This window comes from Pipra filicauda, unplaced genomic scaffold (assembly GCF_003945595.2).
Source record: "Pipra filicauda isolate LSUMZ 115617 unplaced genomic scaffold, ASM394559v2 scaffold250_size1122263_pilon, whole genome shotgun sequence".
NCBI classification, from domain to species: Eukaryota; Metazoa; Chordata; class Aves; order Passeriformes; family Pipridae; genus Pipra; species Pipra filicauda.
The window spans coordinates 955153-973093 of NW_024104366.1; the positions used below are offsets into that span (position 1 = coordinate 955153).

Below are 17941 nucleotides of genomic sequence, written 5' to 3' on the forward strand. Positions count from 1 at the left end.
GATTAAGTTCAGCCGATGGTTTTCCTTTCTGGAGAGGAGAAAGAGCAAAGGGAGACAACAGGACAAGATGCCAGGAGAAAACCTGGGGTCTTGACTGACCCTCAGGGAAGTCTCACTCCTGCAGTCCAAGGGACTAAGGCTCCAGCTCTCCAACACCACAGCACATTTCAGAGGGGGCAGTTTCAACACACACTTGAGACAGATTTCATTCTATTTATCTTCTTCAAGAACTTTACCACCTATGGTGTTTAGCACAAAGAGAGTGTTGCTGTGACAGGTAACCTATGACAAACAGCCAGCATTTGCTTGCACTGTAAACTCTATAAAGAAGCTGCTTTATTAATCTCTTCATGCCTGTGGGTTTGAGAAAACGGAAAAGGCACAAGAAAATAAATAGTGATAAGTTAGGGAGTATCTCAAGTACACTGGAATTCAAATTAATCCTTTAATTCCTTTGGCAGCTAAAGAATAGACTAAGCCATGAAAAAGAAACAAAAACACTGCATGAGGAGAACTGGATGTTACCTTCCCTCAAAAAGCAAGATAACCAGAAAAGAGCGATAGGAATAACCCTGGGGGCAGATGGACACAAACGGTCTCCTCCCCATCCTCTTCCCAAAGTTCAAAATACAGTTCCAACAGTCAGCAAGATAACACCACGAGGTGTTCCACCCTGCTCAAGAGAAAGCCTTGACCCAGCTCCCATGGCAGAGCTGTGAATTTGCCAAGATCAAGGGAAGAGAGGAAGAGCCACTGCTCCAGTGCAGAAAACATGGGTGCTTTATATGAATTTGCACTGCAGTGTCTGCACAATTTAATCCAGTCACCTCTGCACATGGAGTGTGTACGGGCTTTAAACCCTGCTATCAGCAGTCCAGCCTTTCCTCCTCCCCCTGGGACAGGGATTTAAAGCCCGTGGCTGGGTGTCTGGAGTGCTTGTACAGCAGGAATACTGACATCTTCAAGCCATTCCTGATGCAGGGGTAGGATTCCCCTTGGTTCCCCGGCACCAGAGTTAAGGAGGAAGGAGGAACCTGCCTGCCCTGGGAGCAGTTTTGTAGCTCCTGTTTATAAATAAGCTGCACAGAGTCAGAAATGCATCTCACCAATCCATCTGCCGGACTAGAGCACTCCTGGCTTTTTGCAGAAGTCAAAACATGAAACATCTTGGAAGAAATAAGAGAAAACCACCACGAGACAGCCCTGCAGCTATGCCCAGGTAAGGTTTGCTTTTCCTTTTGGCAACTTCAGAACAGAGAGTAGACTCAAAATCAGATCTCATCAACAAAGCTTTGACCACTAAGTGGTCATATTTGAAAACCTGTAAATTGACAAAGTTTTGGGTTTGGCTGATATTTTTGAGGGAAAGCCTGTGTACAAGAGTCTGCCCAGTAGTTCAGAGTCTCAGGAGCAAAAGTATGCAACGGTTTCAGACAGAAAGAAGAGGTTTAATCCGAGCAGATGTTTTTGCCTTTCATCTAGAACAGGCAGAATATGCTCATAACCTAAAATGCCACTCCTCACCTCAAAAAATTAGAAGCCCCAAATTCATACCTGTCTCTTGAGAGCAAGGGACTGGAGAACTGTCCCAGTAAGAGCAACCAAGGTTAAATCCAGCAGGAGAAATCCTCTGGTCACCCATGAGTCAGGTCTGAGCTTGTTCTGGAGCCAAGGGACAGACAGAATCCTACAAGGACAATTCAGCCCATCCCAAAACATTCATCAAAACAAGGGAGATAAGCCACGCTCCAGCCACACCTCTCTTTCCACCGGCCCCACCACCTCAGATGACCACTTGGACTAGAGGCATGAATTATACATCACCTACACGTCAGCAAGATGGACATTTTCTAGCAACAGCCCCTGGAACCAGAGGCTTCTTTCCCCTACTGCTCACGTGGATCAGCCTCCCTGGTTTATGACAAAGCAACGCCAAGCTTGGCTAAATGGACAGGGAGGAAAGAGGCAAACCAAGGAAGGACAGACCTCAGTGGCTGGCAGGACCCTGCCTATATCCTAGGACAGCTCTTTGCACATGGCAGGGGGGGCTGGACTGGATGACCTTTAAAGGTCCCTTCTGACCCAAACTGCGATTCCATAACCAGCTCAACAGATCCCCTGGAGAAAAGCCAGGGAAAGGGCCCCAATGCACCCACTGCAGCCCTGACATGTCCCCCCCGAGAAGGACGGGCTGCAGTTGGCTCCTCACAGGGCTCCCTGTTGATAGTCTGAATGCAAACGAGAGGCAGCATCAGTGTAACCTGACCTGATAATGTAAATAGGGTGAAATGAAATATGGTTCGCCACCTCCCCAGCTTTGGCGAATGTTTATTTTGAATAACATGCTTATCTGCTCCAACTGCTCACCATCTGTTTTCAGTCTCCACCAAGCTAATATTTTTCACATTTAGGAACTGAGAAATGGGAAGAATTACATTTAAATTTTATTAACATCTTCCCTGCGCTCCAAGGTTGCCTTTCCCTCCCCTTGACGGCTCTAAGCCATCTGTAGAGCACCTTTGCAGTTCTCCAAGGCATGCAGATGAGAGGTGATCTACATGCAAAGCAAGGGTATCATTACTCAGGCTTCCAGAAGATGCCATTTACTGCTTCTCCACTGCAGTCCCTCCCTCACCTGCTTCCAGACAGCTTCCCCCGAGCCCAAACTGAAACCACATCGTCAAGGAAAGAGCCAATATTTTATCTTTTTGCAGCATCACCACATCAAAAAGTGACGGAGGGGGAAGACTGAAGATAAGCATCAGCAACAAGGCAGCCAATACAGCAGCCTTAGGAAAAAAAAGGATGATTGGGTCCATCCCAATTTGGAGGAGAGTGAGACACTGGGAGGTTTGCAGTCAAGATGACATTTCTATACAAATATTGACATTTATTTGCATGTAGGGGGGTTTATACAGGTTTCCCCTTGCTCCAGTCAATAAATGATAATTTACAACCAGAAATGGGATAAAGTTGCATAAACAGGTCACCAGCAAGGGCTGGTCCAACAAGGTCCTTCTCCATCCTTCTCCCTCCACACTGAGCTGGCCAAGATGATACTACAGCATCTGTTGCAGTGGGTAACTTACGTTAACTGTGCTGATACTTCCTCCCCCAAATGTGATCAGACTATTTTTAGCCTGTTCAGCTTGGGTTTGTAGCACATCTCGGCTCCTGAGCTGTAAGATGCTGTGGGAGTGGAGAGGGCTCGGCACCTCGCAGGAGAGCCTTGCATCACACAGGAGGGAGCTGCTGAGCCTGGAGAGGCATTTTATAAATCAAAAATAAACGCTTGTATCTCCATTGCCATCTAGTCCTCTCCCACACACAGCTGTTTCACTTTAAATCTCAATTCAACGTGAAACTCAGATAGAAGAACTTGAAAGAGCAAAGTATGTTATCGTTCACAACCAGTCCAGAAAGCAGTTAATAAGGGAAATAAGATTAATAATTTATTCCTGAAGGCAGACTGCAGATCTTTATCCATCTTGCCCTTCAGTGGTTTTTATGAAATCCTATTAACGTGCCTGGCTCTACAAACTCATCAGTAGCACAGGTTGGGCTCGGGAGCAGTTCCCACCCAGCCAACACGGATGGAGCCCCAGCTCTGCCTGCACCGTGGCTGTGCTGGACACATCAGCACAAGCCCACCTGCATGACATTCCTGCCTCCTTAGCTCTGTTTTCCTCTTGTGCCATGGATTTGTACCAGGGCCAGCGGTGCAAACCCGTGGATGCAGGATTCATCCCACAGACTCTCACACCCAACAGCCCCCCGAGCAGGGTGTACATCAAGTGCCCCTATTCTGGTCATCTTGCTTCTACAAGAACACAAACCACCTTGGTGTGGTATCCCCCATTCTCCTGCTCTCTTTTCCAGGAAGGAGCCAGGGAATAGTTACTCAGACCACGAAAGCCACCCTAAAAACCATTCACACACGGTGCAGCAGCCACCTGGGAGCTGTTGCTTCTCTAACCAAAATGCCGCAGCCATTCCCTTCCTGCACCACTAGCATCCATCCAAAGAAGTTTTGGGGACCCCAGTTCATCCCTTGATGTCCATGGCAGCAGCTTTTGCTCATCACTGTCTCAAAGGGATGCAGTGAGCTCTGCCAGGGAGCCTGTGATGGATGCCCCAGGGCACAGAACCCTCCTCATCCTCACCAACTGCTTGCTCTGCCCCCATCAGGGACAGCCACCCTGAAGGGAGGGATATACTCCTGGAATACAGCCCAGCAGAATATATTCCTGGAAACCAAAGCCTACAACGTGGTCAGCCTTGCAATTTTAAGATGGGAAGCATTTTGGGGATTGAGGGGAGTGATCCTCCCTCCCCAAACCACCCCTCTGGCTGCTCAGCCCCCTTTGGCCGGGATTTTAACCCAGGACAAGGCAGTTATTCAGCAAAGCCAGAGATGCTAACTGATTCATTTGCCTGGTTACTGCTGAAGTATTTTTGGTATTTTTTCATTAATTCATTGTTCCATTCAATGTTGTTTTGGTTTTTTTTTTTAAATCACCCACTCCTGTAACAATATTAAGAAATATTTACTCCTCCGCACTATTTACTTTTTGGGTTAAAGCACTCTGAATGAAAAACGAAAGCAGTTGCAGATATCAAACAGGCAATTATCACAATCACGGGGGAAAATTAGTTCTTAAAAAGTCTCAGCCTGCTGCACTGCTCTCCAAAAGCCTCCAACTCCGAGCGAAGTGACGGTGGCGGGAGCAAACTTTCCAGATGGGAACATCTGTGTCTCATTTGCCGCAGGGAAGAAAACACCAGGAAGATAAATGGCTCCCGAGTCCGGCGGAGCCCAGACACAACACGTACAAAGGGATACCATTGAGAAAGACTTGGAGCAGCAGTCTGGTATCAAAGATTATTTTTTTTTTTTATTTAATGGTTATTTTGTGGGGCTCCTACATATGGAGAAACGATAAGTCAGGGCAAAAAAAAAAGAGTTTGAGTTTCTCTTAACAGTAAATTCTGTCCGTGGTGAAAGCAAGAAGTGAGTTAATCTTGCTTATATGAATTAAAAGTGAAATAAAATGAAAGCAGCGCAGCACTTTTACCGTCTCAGCTACTTTTTAGATAGGAAAAGTCATTTAAAAAGTTGGCTTTAAGGGGTTATCCCTAAAAGGTTGGAAATTGCTCCCTGCCCAGAGCAGGAAGGCCATGGATGGGGCCATTTGCCCCTCTAGGGTCCAGAGAGTGAACACCAAGTTTACACCAGAGAGTAAGAAGTGATCCAACAAGTGGGAAACACATGGCAGAATGACCAAGCCTCCCCTGGCAATGCCAGCACCAAACTTACTGACATTCCTTAAACTCTGTCACAGTTTAGGGACCACGTTCCCAAAGGTGGGCAGGCATACAACCCACAGGCTATATAGAACAACTGAGCACTGTAATTTTGGGAGTGGAAATCTGCTTTCCATCCTGCCTAGGCTAAACACCGTAGAGTAAATAAGGCTGGAACTTTTGTACCTGTAAAATTTTGGGAGGTCCAAAAGAGGGAAAACACAGCGAAACAAGCTTTAACTTGTAGAAAGCATTTTCCACCTTAACAGAGGCTTCGAGACAGCCTTCAGGACATGATTTTATCTAGCCCTCATAAATCCTTTTAAAACTTGGATTGCTGGCCATTTAACAAGCAGCTCCACCCTTCTCCTGCTCTCCAGATGAAACACATTCCCACTGGGCTCCATTTTGTTCCCTCTCTCTTCAACCCAGCAGTACCAGCAAAGCGGTGGTAGAGCCCGGGGAACTGTGGTTAATTGGCATCCTCTAATTACTAATTAGCTCCAAGGGGCTCCCCACAGCTCAGAATGGTAATAGGAATGCATCCACTCACTTAAAGGGGCTTTGGAAATGCGGAGCTGCTGGCCAGGCTCCTAGGAATGACCCAGGAAACCCAGGACACCACCACAGCTCCCCATGGAGGAGCCAACATGGGGCCACCAGCACTGCAGCCCTGGCTGGGCTTCTCTGGTCACAGGAGAGGTTCTGGAGGAGCCTTGGGGAGGCTACAGGGTTGTCTCACCCAAGGGAAGCATTCCCAGAGGAATCTGGCTGCTGTGCAGCTTCTCCTGCACAAGTCTCTCGTACGGATGCTGCAGTTAGAGGTGCACGAGCAGCGCTTGCTGCTTCAAATCCACCAGCAAGACCTTGGCAGAAGAGATTTAAGCCACAAATTCATCTCACCACCACCCCACTAACTCCATCTGAGAGCCTGGGACCCCCAGCCTCCTCACTGCCTTTCTTTATCCTTTCACAGAAGAGTTGAGTGAAGGGCAATCTGCAAAGGGCACATTCCAGCAGGAGCAGCGCTGCAGCATCGCTGGAGCTGCACACGCAGCGAGGCCACAGCTCCAACACTGCAGCACTGCCCTCCTCCAAAACATCCAGGTGAGCACTGCAGGCCCAGCATTCCCCTGGCTTCCCCAGGAGACACCCTGCCCGGGGGATTTTTGCTGGGTCCTGCTGCGAGCCTGGTGCAGCCCTGGGAGCTGGGGAAAACCAGCAGTGATGGTTTGTTCGGAGACACCGAGCGAGCCACCCTTCTTTTTCACCGCCTGGCGTTCTACATCCCAGCTCTTAGTTTCAGTAGGAAAAGTAAAGTTGTGGAAGAGGAGGAAACTTTCAGAAGATGCTGAGAAAAGATGCCGATTCTGGATCAGCGCTGTGAGCTCCTTTCCTTCAAGGCTTCCCACCAGCATCCTACTCTGCTCACTGCAGGATGAATCCCTCTCCAGGGGCAACCACTTCAGGAGTTTGAGAGAAAAGCATCACATCGAGCAGAGTCCACTGCACCTCCTAATGCATTTTTAACCCCAAGCAGCTGAGGATGTTGTGATGCCCGTGCTACAGTGCCAGGAGAGCTCAGACCCCAACTCCACAGCTCCTGGGACTTTGGGGGTCCTGCCCACCCCTGCCCCTCTGCTCCCTTTTTGCTGCTGGGAATCCATTTGGCCACACACAGCACCAGTTCCTACAGGGATATGTAAGGGTTGTTTGTCTGTACAGAAGCTCCCACAGATTGTTAGGAGGACAGCAAGGTTTACTCAAGTTTTGTGTCATCAGAGAACCCAGAAATCCTTCAGCCACAGGAGCAAGAGGAAAACACAAGTCTCCTTCAGCAGAGACAGCCCTTGTCTGTGCAAGCTTGTTCTTCTCCCTGGGTATCCTTGAGATCAGACTGGACCTTCACAGTGATCCTGCCTCACCTGCCTCGCTGGGAGCAACAAACATGGATATTGTCCATGACTTGGACAGGTCCTCATTCCCTGCACTGCTCCACCTGACCCAGAGGTGAGTACAGACACATCCCAGGAATCCTACGTAGGGCAGAGCCAGCCCAGAGCACCTCAGAAGTTCAGACAATGCAGGGAAAAGGGGAACAGCCTGAAAATCATTAAATCTTTTAAAATAAAGGATGATTTCAAACCAACCACAAATTCCCCTTTAAGTTATCCAGTAACTGAATATTAAAAACTTAAAACGTGGTTATTAAAGATGTATAGAGGAGGTTTAAGTCAGAAGCTTTAAAACAACTATTTAAGATACATCCCTCTCACGGTCCTCCATCCTCCAAGCTCTGCTGCTTGATGATTTGGTTCCCACCACTATAAATCAACCTTAAAAACCACCACTGACCTTGAAAAATACCCAGTACTGGGCAAATCTGGATTTCTCAAGAGCACCATGAATGCTGCTGAGCACAAGGGGATCTGGAGCTAATGAGAACCAGCAGATCTGGGGTCTGTGGGTGAGGGTATTCAGTGAGCAGAGAGTACTCAAAGTGAGTAATACAGGAACTGGGATAAAAAAGTCTCTGCATACAAGGCAGACCCAAAGCACCACTACCAGTAACTGTAAATAATGTCAATTAAAAAAAGCAAGGTCATTCCTTAAAGAAGTGAGAAAATCTCAAGACAGAAAACCACATTTAATCCGTAACAGCCAGTGTGACCACAGAGAAGCACAAATAACACCCAGGACACCCAAAACTATTAAAAAAGCCTAAATTAAACTAGAAAAAAAACCCCAAAACTGTTTGTTAAGCACAGAACAGGTACAAGTCCTGACCATCTGGAGAAGGAAGCAGTCCAGAAGCTCCCAGGCAGAAGGGCCAGTTTAGATGAAAACAATGGTCATTTTTGCAAAAACAAAACAAAAACTAAATCCAACGCAAAACAAACCACTAACCAAGTTCTACCACAATCCCAGTATGAAGCAATCAAGGAAGGATACAGAAAAACATCCCCCTTGGGTCCCTGAAGTCATATCATTTGGTCTCTTTTCCAAATACAAAGCAGAGTCCAACAGGAAGTCTCCCTTCTCTGGATGGAGGCTGCAGAGCAGGAGCTCCCTCGCTGCCAGCCAGCTCCAGGGCTGGAGTTCCACCAGACTTTACCCAAAACTGGGCAGTTCATCCAAGAAATCAAGGAGAAACTTGGAAAAGATTTGGAAAGTCCTTTCCATCTCCATTATTTACAACTTCCCACAGGTGCCAGAGGGGACCCTGTCCATGTCTGTCAGTGTCTGCAGGGAGGGGGCAGAGGATGGCCCAGGCTCTGCTCAGGGGGGCCCAGCAATGTCCCAGGAGGAACGGGCAGGAACTGATGCCCAGGAAGCTCCACCTGGACATGAGGAAGAACCTCTTTGCTGGGCAGTGACTGAGCTCTGAACAGAGACCAGAGAGGGAGTGGAATCTCCTCACTGGAGATATTCCAGAACCCTCTGGACACAATCCTGTGCCATGTGCTCTGGGGTGACCCTGCTGGAGCAGGGAGAAGGGACCAGATGCCCCAGTGTGGTCCCTTCCAACCTGAACCATTCTGGGATTCTGTGACAAGTGTCCCTCACCCCACAGCCACAGTGGCTTTCCCACATCAGCCCTGGCACTGTGCTGGCAGTGCTGCACACACCAACACCTGTCTCACTGCCCTGTCAATGCTCCCGAGGCAGCCAAGGCTCACTAATCACTCCCTAACTCCCAACAGCTCTGTGGAGAGCACACTTCATTCACTTGGGCGCTAAGTGCACTAACTGCTGCCCAGCTCACAGTCCCTCCCGATCGATGGCACACACAGGAGCCCTGCCAAGACGACAATTCTGCCTCTTAAAAACGCTCCTCACGCCACCACACAAATTGCTCTTCCTCTTCTCTCCAAACCTGGCCCGCATGTGGAAAGTTTTCCACCATCCCACAGGGCTGGAAGCACAGGAAGAACACTTTTAGGGGTGGGTTTTGGAGGGGTGTAGGAGCCCGATGATGCAGATGGGCCTCTACACACCTGTAGCACCACAGGCCAGCACAGACAGGACAGATGTTAAAGCTCACTGCTTAGAATCACCAGTTTGGGCTGGAAGGGACTTTAAAGCTCATCTCATTCCACCCCTCTGTCATGGGCAGGGACACCTTCCACTGGCCCAGGTTGCTCTGAGCCCCGTCCAACCTGGCCTTGGACACTTCCAGGGATGGGGCAGCCACAGCTTCTTGGTCTGTTCAGTGAACAACCCCAGCAGAGATGGACACACAGCAGCAATTGTCTCTGCTGTGCCTCCCTCCCCTCCCTCTTGTGGGCAGTGGAGGTGGAGATTTTCCATGGATAAGCTCTGGAGATCCAGTGATCCACAGGGACCGCAGAGTGAAGGTTGGCTCAGCTGCTGCTGTGCTTGCTTTCAAACCATCCCACTGCAACACAGCACAGACAAGACTTTTCCAACTCGCCATTCTTAGGGGTGTCCTCAGCTAGTTACCAGTAACTCGCATTAACCCACCCCCCATCAACTGGAGCACAGGGGAAAGACAAAAATTACGTTAACCAAAAAGCTCAACCACCAAAATTGCAAGACCAGGGAACGAAAAACCCCAACAAAGCCCCAAGTTTGTCTGAAACTGCCGTTTTCCTCCTCTGGTCACAGCAAAGCTTGTGACACAGTGCCTATAAATTTCCTCTAATGATGCAGCAGTGAGGCAGAGCCCCATCTGTGCTCGGGCACAGGTGAGACTTTTCACTATCGTGTAAGTGCAGGCTGCCTTCCAATTACACTCACCAGCCCATTAGGCAAATTAGATTTGCATGCGAGAGGATAACTAGAAAAATCAAGAAATAGACCCTGAAGGAAAATACATTTTATAAGCTACATGTCCCTGGGAAGATGTGGACGCTGAGTTTGCTGCTCAGCCCAGGACTACATTGGATGTTCGTGGTGTTCAGGCTTCTCTCAGTGCTGGCATGGGTTTGGGGACAGACTCTCCACCACACAGAACTGAAGCCAGACAAAGACATCTGCGTTCTCTGCATCCCACCTCCCTCAAAAGATGCCCACTTCTGCGGGGCTTTGCACCATTTGCTGGTTCTGCCCTGCAGTTTGCTTGATAAAGAGATTAAAGTATTTCTGGCCCCAGAGAATTTAAATTGATTCCACCTGGGTTTCAATAATATACCGCTAAACTACAGAATTATTTCCAGCACCTTAAGCAGGTCCACAGGCACATGATACCCAGTGGTGTGGGATTACACCAGTGTCTCATGTCACTGAGGACATTCATGTGGACTGAACAGTTCTGCTCAGGTTATCCTAAAGAATTAATCTGCCTGCACCCACTTTTTTTTTCCTGGTGAGTGTATGCAAAACAGAGACAACCTAGCTCATCTCCTAGAATCCAGATGGCACTTGCAAACCTTGTCTGTGTATCAAATGTTGTTTTTTAGATCAAGTGTCCCTGGTTGACAACACAGAACTTCACGATGCTATCTTTAGAGAGGCTTCTCTGCAAAGAAACACCCTTTGAGCATACGTTACAGGAATATGCTAATGTGGCAGGGTGTTTTCAGAGGACACAAATGGATCTGTTCCTGGGAGCTCAGACACCCCAGAACAAGCTGAGCCTGGTTGAAGATGAAGGGTCACCAAGCCCCTAAAGAAAAGATGCATCAACAAGTTAAAAATCGCAGAGAAAGGTTAAGTTACATCATTGGAGAGGTACAGGATGAGTTCACAGCAAGTCCACTCACAAGAATGCTGCTTACCAAAAAACCCAGCTAAAGGAGTGAGAGCAGCTCAAAACAGACAGCAAAATCTGACACTTTCCATTCCTTGATTTCTCTTGCAGGTTTAGAGATTCTCACCCTATTTCCTGTTCAGTTAAATGCAGGGGTCTGATAATAAACCAATGGTTTTCTTCCTCGAGGTCTTAATTTCCTCCTCCAGATTTCACGTGAAGATAAAAGCAGCACATGCGAAGTAACTTCTTTCTTTAAAAATAGACCAGTAATAAAGAACAAAACTCTACAAAACTTTCAGTTTCACACGTTCCTGAGATGGTCACATGACCCTCAAAGAAAAAAAATCAGTAATAGTCGCTAGAAAAAATACCAGTACCCCCCAAAAACACTCACCCCGAGTTGTTTTCTATGCTCCTCAAACACAAGAACAAGAATCATTATCTGCATGTGAAAAAGCATGAAAAAAAAAGCCCTGACCTGTGCACACTCCCCACCAAGCAGCAAAATGACATTCCTAAAGCCAGGAAAAGACAAAGAAGGCTGCAGAAACAGGTTATGATACAGCTCAGCCCCGGGATCAGAAGGTGACACCAACAGCAGTGAGGTGGCAGAAATAACCCCTCGCGCCCGCTGCTGAAAAGAACATTTCAGAACAGTGACATCAGGTAAAGCAGCAGCTTTTGAAAAAAGAAAGTGATCCAGGAGGTAGCTCCTTCCATATTGCAGGCGCTCACAGTAAACACCATATGGCCTGTTAATTTAATTAGGGAGAAGAAACCCCCTAAGTTTGAGATTTGACTTTGAAGGGTCTAAACGAAGTCTGAGGAAAATCGTGCAAGATATTCCATTAGGTTGCCTTGTTACCTTCACCCACCTTCCGACCCGACTGACCTGTGGCTCTCCCCACACTGCACAGCACCCCTAAGAACCAGACCTTTTGAGAAGTGCACAACCTTCACGGCTGCACCTGCACGGATACTTCCCAGGCAGATCTGGGTGGTCCACGCTGGGCAGCCAAGCCAGGAGAGCTCTGCATCAGGAAGGAAGTGTGTGCAGTAAATAAGCTAAGTACTTCAGCTAAACACATCTTCTCAGACAGCAACCAGAGTCTTTATTCTAAATCCTCACAAACCACACTGGCAGGTCCCACTTGTGAAAGAGAGGACGGAGCTCAGGGTAGGGGCCAACCTGGCAAATGCCAAAGGACCCACGCTGAGAGACAGTCTCAGGACAAGTCCATTCCCCACCTGTGAGTTCACATTCACAACACAGAGGTCAACCAACCCCAAAGACCTGAGCAAAGACTCACTTCAGTGCCTACTTCCAGACCAGCCAGAGGGACTCTGCCCAAAGGGGCTGCATTTGCTGAATAAAAAGTCATTTCCATTTTGACTGTGTCTGCCATGTCTCGCTCTGAGGACAGATGAGCACATCTAGGATCATTTCTACCTAGAGGTTTGCTTATGTGTATCTGTACCACAGTGGGACACTGCAGCACCTCTGTCACACCAGAGTGCCCTGCAGCTCTCAGCACATGCTGCCTGGGACTTCCCAGTGCATTACCAGCAGGAACAAGACAGATCCCATGGAAGTGGCTGCTGAGGCACCACCAAGAATGCTAAGACACAAAACCCATTGATTCCCTGTGGAACAGCCTCACAAGCTGTAACAGCTGAGGCTTGGGGGGCTTTGATGGGCTTCACCTTCAGCAGCCTGCTGAGGCCCAGACAGCAGCAGGCAACACCTCGCTCAAGTAGCTCCAAGAACCATCATCCCCCCGCAAGCTCCTCTGTCAGGAGCCACCAGAACAACCCTCATCACCATACCCAAACTCATTTTGGGGGGCCCAGTGTTCCACAAGGGAAGCACAACGTTTCTCCACAGAGCTGTGCACTGCGACCACGCGCCCTCCAGACCCTCCCAGGGCTCTGCCACCCAAGCTGTTTGGGCAGGAGCACGGAGGGAGGCTCTGCCCAATGCCACTCCCCTCCATCCCTGCCTGGCACAAAGTAGGTCAGGGCTGCGTGGGCTGGTCCCCACGTCACGGGACACGACCCACCTGTGTTCCTCACCAGAGACGCTCCGTGCCTCTGCAGGGCAGGTTCATTTCCAAGTCCTAGCTAGGGCACCAAGAGATGCTTCTCTCCCTCCCTCCCTCCCTCTCTCCTCTTACCAACTGCAGCATTTCTCGCCTCGAGGCAAACCCAGACTGCTCCATGGCACTCTGCCAGAGTACCCCACAAAATATTTTGGGGTTTCATAGAACCTGCTGCCCTGCAGATAAATCGCACCAGGCGAAAAATCACATCGTTCCTAGAATTTTGTAGCCTCAGTTGGCACCCAGTTTCTCTCTGGCTCCTCTCAACAGCTGACAACACTCACAAATTAACAGCCCACTTGTTCAATTATTTTTTCCTTTTCTATCCAGACGCAGGTTGGGATCTGTGTGTCCCTTTAATAGGTGTGCCACAGCAACATGCCAGTTTCCCATTTTCTAGTAAAAAAACCCAAAACCCCAAACATCTAAAGCCCGGCAGACTTCTTCCTGCTAGCAAGGAAACCTCCTCTGAGGACACTGCAAAGATTTAATTTACTACCAATTGCCCTCTGGTTATTCTACATTTATGGGGTGGGGTATGAAGAAAGGAAGAAAGCAGAGGGAGGGTGTAATTAGCTTTGCCTGTAAAATGTTCATCCCAGTTGTAACAGCAACTGGAGCCTATCGGGGGCTTAGCAGATTTCAGGGTTTTGTTCCTTGCAAGAGCTGAAGTGTCTGTGTGGGGTGTGGGGGGGAAATAAAAAAGGGGGGAAAAAAATATATTAAAAAAAAAAATTTAAAAAAAAAAATCAATAAGGGGATCCTACTCCTTGCCACAACCCCATATGGAAGTAATCAAGCACAAGGGTGGCAGCTGGGGCCAATAACAGTCACCTGCAGTTGAGGGACGTGGGGGTTTCGGATGGGTTTTTAATGCTAATTTCCTGGAGGAACAATGCGGGAGCGGGCGCGGAGCGGCAGCCGAGGGCGGATGAATAGGGACCAGCGGGAACAATGGCTGCACCTGGCGCTGGGAGCAGCGGCTCCGAGCCGGCACGCGGCGGCAGCGCCCCGCACATCTGTTCCCGCACAATGCCCCGCTCCCCCCGGCAGCATCCCGAGCCACGCCGGCCCCGCTCGCATCCACGGCCCGCCGGGCAGCAACAGGTCTGAGCTGTTCCGGGGCTGCAGCATGGCCTTCCTCCTCCTCCTCCTCCTCCTCTCAATGCTTTTGGGGCTTTCTCGGTTGTTTTTTTTTTGTTTGGTTTGGTTTTTTTCCGGTGAAAGAGATGTCTTCGGAAGGGGTGGTTGCGCAGCAGCATCCCACCGGCGGGCTGTGGCGTCCTGTTGCTGCAAGGAGAACTGGCTCCCGGTTTTGTTGTTTCTGTAGGGCCAGGGAGTAACCGAGCAGCACATCTGCAAGTCTTGGCTCTTCTCAATGGTCTTCTGGCCACCTGTGACTGTCCTCCTCCCACAGCACAGGTCCTGCTGTGGCCACGAGAGACGGGAATCCTGCGGCCAGGAGCGCGCCAAGGAAATTCAATACGCATTATTCTAAAACCTTAAGCTTGGCTTACGAAAATGCCACTGCCCAGCCCAATAAAAGGCATGATAGTTACACTTTAAAATGCTTTGAAACCTCTGAAATCGCTATTGTCCTGTCGGACATAAGCTGCTGACACACAAAGCGGTGCTAAGGTCAAGGTCCTGCCTCAGAAAATTGCTTGCAGACCCAGGCACTGAACCCAAGCCTCTCCATGCTGCACTTTAACTGTGGGATCATCGCTCACCAGCTCTTCCTGGCTGCTGCTCCTGCTCTAAACAAAGGTTTTTCCAGCCGTTCCCTGAACGCTGCATGAATTAAGACAGTCTCCATCGTTTAAATAAAAGTTGAACAGGCTCCCAGAGACCTGCAGTGACGCTGCCCCCAGGGACTGCTCTGGAGTGTCTGTCGAAACACATTTCATACCTAGCTCCTAACAAGCAATCAGATATGGAAATAGTCACTAAATAAAGGCAAGCTTACAATCCAGCCCAGAACAAGTATGGATAAGCCAGCTCTTATAATGGGAAAAAACCCAACAGGCAACACATTACGACCATCTCCTGCTCAGACGTAAGAACTAGCCAGCATTGCCTTAAATTTGCTGCATATGCCCAAATCCTCAAATCACTGTATTCAGCTCTCCAGCTATACTATAAACATCACACATACCCATCAAACAAATCTTGTTTTTTGTCCAAACCTTAAAAAAACAGAGCTGGAAAAAAACAAGAGGCCACCTGGCTCACCCATCCCATTCCATAACCGTGGGAGAGCGCTGCCTCCTGCTAAATGCTGCTGGTGGTTACTGCATTTATGGGTCAGTTTGAGGACCAAAGAGCTGGTTGCCTTGAAAACTCAGTCAAACCACACAAACCTGTCAAACCAGCGATAACCTCAACGAGCCAAAATCCACCATGGGTGACACGTGACAAAGCTCTGTAAAGCAGCAATAAAATAACCTGGGACTCACACTCGGCAGGGCAGATGAGGCAACATTAAGAGAAACCCTTCTCTCTCGGGGACACTGCTCCTGTAAGACCAAGAGGAATAAGACAAAAGGAAAACCAAACCCAAGAGCCTGACCCAGGGTTCACGTGAGAAAAGCTCCCTTCGTTTCAGCTCTGGCGGGTTTGAACAAGCCTCTGCAACACCAGCAGATGCAAGTTGCAAAAATAGCAGCATCTTGGAAGTAAGCAGGGGCTGTGGCTCCAGTCCCTGGGCAGAGCAGAGCCCGACTTGGCAGCACCGGTTTGGCCTTTTCACTATTAAATGGAGTTTCTGCTCTTTTCCTTGGGGCATTCCCTGTGTAATAGAGTTCTCAGATTAACGATTTATTCTCCCTGCCTTTAGCAATTCTGCTCCTTCCTCAAACCTTTCAAATCCTTCCCTTGGCTTAACTGCACTTTCCTGTTGGCAGTATTTGCTCAAACTGCCTTTGCTTTACCCCTTTTTCCTTGTTTCTCACACTGGAGTCTCTTAGTTTTGCGTTATTTGTGTGTTTCTATAACTGTTGGATGTGCTGGGTAGGGTTCCCTGGCTGAGGAGGACACACAGTCATTTAGATGAAGCCCAGGTAGTTCCAAAAAAAATCAGACTAAACATCTTTTCCACATTAATAGCGAAAATCATGTCATCCAGCAGACAACTGTGAAAAAACAAGGTGCCCTCACTTGGATGTCCTATACCATTTCTATAAAATTATTACAACTGGCCGCCGAGTTTCCGGCCCCTCTCTTTCCCAAAACACAATCACTTCTCCCACCTAAGCACTCAGCTCATAAGGCACCCCAAACCCTTTCCAAAAATGAAGGAACCTGAGAAAAAAAAAACCCAAAGTTTCCTGCAGGGCTTGAGCAAGACTTCAGCAAACGAGTTGTTTAATGGCCAAACGCGCTGCCCCGATGCCGGCGAAACTTCCGTTGGTTCAGTCAGAGCCCTGCAAGGAGACCACAGGAGCAGATGCTCCAACACACTGCATTGCCTCCACAAATTCGGGAAGTCTCCAGGAGAGCTGCAGCAGAGGAGCACAGCCCTTTCCTTTTAGGTATCATCACACTCTGTCTGGCTTTGCTGGACACTTTTTGGGTTTCTACCTCCTTTGTGCTGGTGCACTTTGAGACGCTGAAGTTGAAGAGCGCTGGGCAGCACATGCTCCTTCTGCCTCCTCTCTGGGGACAGCAAGGGACACACGGGAGGTGTTTGTTGTGTCTGCAGAAGCAGATTTTATATATATATATATATAATTTTTGAAGCCTATACCCAAATGCTTGCATGCTGCAGGAGAAGGAAAATGTTAAGGTGGCCCACAGAGTGGCTGAGCACAGAGCTGCAGCCCATGCACCCAGCCAGGGAGCCTGGCCAGGCTCTCCCCTGGGAAACCCTGTCATCTGGCACACTTAAAAACTAACCTGGACAAAGCAACACCAACGGGAATTATCCTGCACCAGACAGCCTAGCAAATATTTTCTCTTTTTCCAGCCTGACAGCAAGCGATGCTCAGCCACATTTCAGCTCCCCAAACTTTGAGTGCTGATTTTGGTGCATCTCCTGTGGCAGGGAAGGATTTCTCCAGCACATAAAAGGGACTGTGAGTATTGTTGCAGGGGAGCTGAGTGCTGCAGGAGGGAGAAAAAGCTGGTAATATTTTGGGGAGCACGCCCTGGGGCAGCAGCTCAGCAAACATGGAACAGAAGTATCTTTACAAGAAGCTACACAGAGGGTTGGAGGAGCAATTTCAACTGCTGAACCTTCCCAAAAGACGGGGTGGGGGGGGAAAAGAGCAGGTTTAAACTAAATACACAGGATCCAGGGATTACAAGAGAAAAACAGAAAATACATCAGTCTGCAGCCCAACACGAAAATATACAGGGGGAGGTCTGTGCTGGTATCACAAAATTGTTCCGGGAGATTTAGATGCTGGGAGCATCAGTTGCTGCTCAAGGAGCGCAAAGACAAAAAGGGAGCAGCCTCTGCCACAATGCAGAGAAGCCCTGAAAACACGGGGAAAATTAAGGAAATTTGGGAGCCAATGGAAGAAATCCACCTCTGCAGATTTACCCCCCCCCCTCCGAGCTTCAATACCAGCATGCAGAAACCAGAGTGAGGCTGGGCACAGCAAAAAAACCACATTCTGCTAAAACACACAAAACCCTTCCTGCTTTGCCATTTCCCCAGAAAACGCTGAATCCCAGCCCTCTGCTCACGGAGGAGGGGTTGGGGGGGTAGGAAAAAAAAAAATAATAACCATTCCATAGCAACACGGAACAAGCTGTACCGCAGCTCTCCTCAGAGAGAGTTTAGTGTTTTTTCAGCTGCAGAATCCTCGCTTGCAGCCGC

At 48.8% G+C, this 17941-nt stretch overlaps 1 protein-coding gene across 4 annotated transcripts in view; it reads right to left on the reverse strand.

Moving 5' to 3' along the window:
- CBFA2T2 (CBFA2/RUNX1 partner transcriptional co-repressor 2) overlaps positions 1 to 17941 on the reverse strand; it is a 59916-nt gene that overhangs the window by 19141 nt on the left and 22834 nt on the right. The window contains exon 1 of one of the 4 annotated variants that reach the window (XM_039382022.1): positions 1555 to 1670. The exons of 2 other annotated variants lie outside the window; for them this stretch is intronic. In XM_039382022.1, coding sequence (XP_039237956.1) covers positions 1555 to 1642 — 88 coding nt within the window. In that variant the 5' untranslated portion in view covers positions 1643 to 1670. Of the gene's footprint in view, positions 1 to 1554; positions 1671 to 17941 lie in introns of those variants that run through there. One more of the 4 variants, XM_027729036.2, reaches the window with a different exon arrangement.